This window comes from Nanorana parkeri, unplaced genomic scaffold, assembly GCF_000935625.1.
Source record: "Nanorana parkeri isolate BGI_ZX_2015 unplaced genomic scaffold, ASM93562v1 scaffold585, whole genome shotgun sequence".
Lineage (NCBI taxonomy): Eukaryota > Metazoa > Chordata > Amphibia > Anura > Dicroglossidae > Nanorana > Nanorana parkeri.
The window spans coordinates 86,674-93,015 of NW_017306853.1; the positions used below are offsets into that span (position 1 = coordinate 86,674).

A 6,342-nucleotide genomic window follows, 5' to 3' on the forward strand; every position below is an offset into this window, starting at 1 on the left:
GGGGGGAGAAGGGGGGACCCCAGGACAGTCTGATCCATCCTCATCACAGCATCCTCAGCAGACATGGTGAGAGGGAGAGCCAGGAAGGACTATCTGATGGACTCCAGCTCCGATGCCCACCTCCAGGTGCCCAGGTGCCCACTGACCGACCTGCTGAACACAGAGGCCGGTGCCATAGGACACAACATCACCACTTTCCTGGACAATGTCCAGATCCTGCTGGAGGCTGCCAGTTACCTGGAGAGGGTGGACCAGGAGAGGAAAAGTAAGTGCCCCCTTCTGCTCGGAGAGCCAGACAAAGGGGGGGCCCGAGAGTACAGAGGGGCTATTGTGAGCTGATGCCAGCCAGACAGGGCGAGGGGTGGGGGAGGAGGGGGGTAGTCTGGGTACCAGGAGCCCTTGTAGGGGCAGTTTGATGGAGCCCAGGGTCCAGGGGAACTTCTCTGTCTGTCTAGACAAAGAGCTCAGACACTTGACCCTCCAGAAGGTGCCAGGCCTGGAGGCTGGCACATCACATGTGTGCCGGTGCAATCATCGCATGGGCTCTTTCTGTATGTGAAATGTGTGCAGGGATCACATGTAGTCATCACACATGTATGTTACACGTGTGTGTGCCGGGGCTGCTATGCCAATTCTCTTTTGTGTGTTCATTCTTTTTCTGCATGTGTTCACCAAACATGTCACCATGGACCTGTGTACATGTGTGTGTGCTGATCGGTACATGTGGACTGCTATGTGATGTGCAGGATGTGTTACATACATGTATGTAATTCTGTATAAAGTCCACAATTGCTCTTATGGAACTGCCTTTTATATCAGTATGTGATGTACCATGGATGGATCGATCTGATTGATCCAATCTATCAATTGATCATGAACTCTAGACCTAACCAAGCCAATTTATCAATTGATCAATACATCATGGACTCTAGATCTGATTGATCCAATCTATTAATCGATCAATAGATCATGGACTCTAGATCTGATTGATCCAATCGATCACCAGATCTTGGACTATAGATCTGATTGATCCAATCTATCGATCAATAGTTCATGGACTCTAGATCAGACTGATCCAATGCATCAATAGATCCTGGGGAAAAGTTCTCTTTTGTGTGTTCATTCTTTTTCTGCATGTGTTCACCAAACATGTCACCATGGACCTGTGTACATGTGTGTGTGCTGATCGGTACATGTGGACTGCTATGTGATGTGCAGGATGTGTTACATACATGTATGTAATTCTGTATAAAGTCCACAATTGCTCTTATGGAACTGCCTTTTATATCAGTATGTGATGTACCATGGATGGATCGATCTGATTGATCCAATCTATCAATTGATCATGAACTCTAGACCTAACCAAGCCAATTTATCAATTGATCAATACATCATGGACTCTAGATCTGATTGATCCAATCTATTAATCGATCAATAGATCATGGACTCTAGATCTGATTGATCCAATCGATCACCAGATCTTGGACTATAGATCTGATTGATCCAATCTATCGATCAATAGTTCATGGACTCTAGATCAGACTGATCCAATGCATCAATAGATCCTGGGGTCCACACAAAGCAATCAATTTCTACTTGCAACCGATCTTTCACGACGACACCGCCACACACCATACTTTTTTACCAATATTGAAAAAAAAAAAAAGATCAGATGAAATTGATTACCCCACACACTATCAAAGATAAATTGATCACCACGTGCACCTTACGGTCGCAAATCGTAAACGATCGTACATGGCACATACCGGCGATCAATCTTACAATGCAATTGTTTCTGGCTCGTGCGAATGATATCCCATTGGATCCGGTTGGACGTTCCAGTCCCATCAGGAATGAAAATGACCTCCGCGCATATTGCGATCGATCGCTATCGTATTGTACATATTGGGCCACTTTGCCGCATAAAAAATCACACGTTTCTTAAGACCGCCGTCTTATACATGTGTTGAGGTCATGTTGCAATCTGACCGTGCAATCTTTGTGCAATCAACTGTAGATTACCCAATACTGTGTAATATGAGGCCCTTAGGGTCACCACACACATCATAATCTGAGCGTACAATCTCTGTCCAATCAAATATTGATCTATCAGAACTATGTGATATGAGGGCCTACCTAATCAATCCAACCAATCTGTATACAATCAGGCCGGGGCCCTTGTACTAGACACATGCCCAGTGAGCTTTACGCTATACTCAGACATGAGACCGCACTCGCCAGAACTTTTGCGTCTCTGTCAACGATCTTTTGTCCCCAAAAATTCCAAAAACTGTAACAATTGTATCTCCTGTTCGCATAATACACGCATGATGCTACCAGGAACAGGAAACGCGCATGCGCATCGCATACGATCGATTTTCTTACGATGGGAAAACCAGATCTGCCAAAAAGATTGCTCAAGTTGGAGAGAATTGCAGCGGCGTCAATGTTTCTGGCGACGTTGGCGAATTATCTTTGGCGCAAGCGATTGTTATTTTAGACACACACGTTAGATCGCTGTCTTATGTCTATGGGCAGCCAAAGTGTGATCAGATCCACATTGTGTGCTGAGCATGCATGTTTATTGAGAGCATGCCCCCCTCCATCCTCCTTTTTACATGTATGACCATGCCTGTGTCGTACTCTGCACATGTGTACAGAAAAGGGGGCAGAGAACAAAGACATGGGGGCACCAGGATGCATGGTGTGATGCCAGGCGATGTGAGTGGCACACGTGCAAACCACAACACAAAGAGCAATCAGTACAGGATCAGCTGGGTGTCCCCCTCCTGACTGTGTGCCCCCCTCCTGACTGTGCACGTGACCAGGACAATGCCACCTCATCATGCCAACTTCTACTGACCCAGCAGTGCCAGGGGGGTGGGTGACACCAAGGGTCAGGCCAGGGGGACTGCTGATGGCACGTTCATCCATCTACCCACACTAATCGTAATGCATTGCTAGGCATCACATACCGGGCCAAGTGTCTGTTAGGGGGCTTTCTGGCAGACAAGGGGTTAATAAGCCGGGGCTGGCACACAGGGGGCTTCCCCTGCCACCTCCAGCCCCCCCGGGGGGGGGGTCAGTTCTACATTACACCTTCTGTGTGCTGTGCTGCACGTATGCAGGTGGTTGCTCTGTGCAGGTCATCCAAGGGTGTGGTGACCCAGCATGCACATGGGCATGGAGGGGTTAAAGGGCACCTGTCAGAGATACTCAGCCACCGTGCCACGTGATACAGGTTTGTCAACTCTCCAAAAAGCGCAGAGACTTGGATCTGGCGCGAGGCTGCGTGCACGCTGGGCTTTCTGCAGGTGTGCCTTAACCCCTCCCGTGCCAGAGGACACAGACCGGCCGCCCCTTACCCCAGCGCAGCTGCAACAGCCTGACAATGGCACAAAAGGTTTGTCTGTCTGGAGATCTCACAATAGAAGCCGCTTTTCCATTGTCTCCCGGCGAACTGAACACCATTCACTCCACTTCTTCCCCCAAACTGCCATCTACTCCCAGGACCACGTGGTTGGCTTTGTGCCGGGGACCCTGCGAGGCCAAAAATGCAGCATGCAACCTGTCTGTGGGCGTTTACATTCAGAACGGGTTGGCGTTTTAATGGCAGCCTTTGTATGCTTGGTGTGTTCCTTTAAAAACTGTTCCCCTTATTTTGTCTGCTGCTGGAATAAAAAAAAAAAACTCTGACTTTACTATATAAACAACACACACACACATTATATATATAATGTGTGTTGTGCTACCTTCATGAACTATAGCTTTGTACCTCTTCTGAGGATCCGTCTGTGTCTGGACTGGAACATGAGATACATTGTTACATTTGTTTTATACTTTGCTTTAGTACATTTGGCTTTGTGTTGGCTCATTATCTACTTGTTTATGTTTTCTTTAACCTTCTGTGTTTGCTTTGTTATTGTTTTCTGCTACTTTGTATAATTTCTGATGTTCTGTGCATGACTTCACCAATACTTTATACTTTGTTTATTGGACTTTCTTATAGTGTATTAGAGTTTATTATAGTGTATTTGGCTTTGTGTTGGCTCATTGTCTACTTGTTTTTGTTTACCTTTCTGTGTATATTTTTGTTAAGGTTTTGTGTTTCTGCTACTTTTGTACCTTGTGTTTTGTGTTCATGTCTTCACCAGTACTTTTATACTTTGTAACTGCTTATTGGACTCTCTTATAGCATATCTGGCTTTGTGTTGGCATTTTGCCTACTTGATTATGGTTTTTTTTTTACTTTATGCTTTGTCGCTTTTTGTGTTTTCTGCTACTTTGTATCTTGAGGGCCCGTTCACACCATCGTCCGGATCAGATGCGGTACGTTACATTTTTCTTCCGCACCCAAAATGCATCCCTTGTATGTGATTTTAGGGCTCTGTTCACACCAGTCCAGTCCGTTCCAGTGCGGAGAAAAAAAGAAATGCTGCATGTCACATTTTTCCTGCACTGGAACGCACCCGAGCGCGTCACAAACGCACCGCACCGGATGGCAACAGAAGCTATGGCATTGAGCAGGAAGAGATTAATTTGCATAATGACATTACCCCCTAAAAAAAAAAACACACTGGAACGCGTCCCAAACACATCACAAATGCACCGCACCGCGTTTGCAGAAACGCGTGCAGATCTGGTCCGGCCATGGTGTGACAGGGCCATGAGTGCTATTCTGTGCAGGTCTTGAGTAGTACTGTAGTAGTTGAAACTGGTAATTAAACTTTGTTATAGTACATTTTGCTTTACGTTGGAGTATTGTCTACTTGTTTTATGGTTTGTTTGTTTTTTAACCTGTGTTTGTTTTGTCAACTTTCTGCTACTTTGTACCTTTTAGTGATGTTCTGTGCATGTCTTAACTAGCACCTGATACTCTGCAACAGTTTATTGTTATAGTACAGGTGAAACTCGAATAATTAGAATATCGTGCAAAGGTCATTTATTTCACTAATGCAACTTATGCGGTGAAACTAATATATGAGAGAGACTCATTACATGCAAAGCAAGATAGTTCAAGCCGTGATTTGTCATCATTGTGATGATTATGGCTTACAGCTCATGAAAACCCCAAGAACCCCAAATCCACAACCTCAGAAAAGTAGATTATTACATGCAATCAATAAAACAAGGATTGTACATAGAACAATATCGGACCTCTGAAAAGTACAAGCATGCATATGTACTCAGTACTTGGTTTGGGCCCCTTTTGCAGCACTTACTGCAATTACTTTTGCACGATATTCTAATTATTCGAGTTTCACCTGTATGTCTGGCTTTGTGTTGGCGTATTGCCTACTTGATTATGGTTTTTTTAACCTTATGTGTTTGCTTTGTCAATTTTTGTGTTTTCTGCTACTTTGTACCTTTTTCGGGTGTTCTGTGCACGTCTTCACCATTACTTGATACGTTGTAACTGTTTATTGGACTTATTTATAGTATATTTATTTGGCTTTGTGTTGGTATATTGCTAACTTGGCAATGTTTTCTTTTAACCTTCTATGTGTGCTCTCTCAACGTTTTGTGTTTTTGCTACTTTGTATCTTTTGTGGTGTTATTATTTTATTATTATACAGGATTTATACAGCGCCAACAGTTTGCGCAGCGCTGTACAATAGAAAAGTTCTGTGCATGGCTTGAGTAGTACTTGATACTGTTAATTGGACTTTGTTATAGTACATTTGCCTTTTGTTATAGTATAAATATTTGGCTTTGTGTTGACATATTGTCTACTTGTTTATGTTTTATTTACCTTCTAGGTTTGCTTTTATCAGTTTTTGTGTTTTTCTGCTACTTTGTATCTATAGTGCTATTCTGTGCACGTCTTGAGTAGTACTTGATACTGGTAATTAAACTTTGTTATAGTACATTTTGCTTTTTGTGTTGGAGTATTGTCTTCATGTTTATAGAACCTGTGTTTGGTTTGTCAACCTTTTTGTGTTTTCTGCTACTTTGTATCTTTTGTGGTGTTCTGTGCATGTCTTGAGTAGTACTTGATACTATCTGTTTATTGGACTTTGTTTTATCATATTGGACTTTGTTTTATCATATTGGACTTTGTTATATTATATTGGACGTTGTTTTATTATATTGGACTTTGTTATATTATATTGGACGTTGTTTTATTTTATTGGACTTTGTTATAGTACTTTTGGCTTTGTTATATTATATTGGACGTTGTTTTATTATATTGGACGTTGTTTTATTATATTGGACGTTGTTTTATTATATTGGACGTTGTTTTATTATATTGGACGTTGTTTTATTATATTGGACGTTGTTTTATTATATTGGACGTTGTTTTATTATATTGGACGTTGTTTTATTATATTGGACGTTGTT

General features: G+C 42.8%; 1 protein-coding gene across 1 annotated transcript in view; it reads left to right on the forward strand.

Moving 5' to 3' along the window:
- Window positions 1-64: 64 nt before the first annotated feature.
- MXI1 (MAX interactor 1, dimerization protein) overlaps window positions 65-6,342 on the forward strand; it is a 35,139-nt gene continuing 28,861 nt past the window's right edge. Inside the window, exon 1 of the mRNA XM_018562564.1 lies at window positions 65-265. Within this exon, the coding sequence (XP_018418066.1) occupies window positions 97-265 (169 nt within the window). The 5' untranslated portion in view covers window positions 65-96. The remainder of the gene's footprint in view (window positions 266-6,342) is intronic.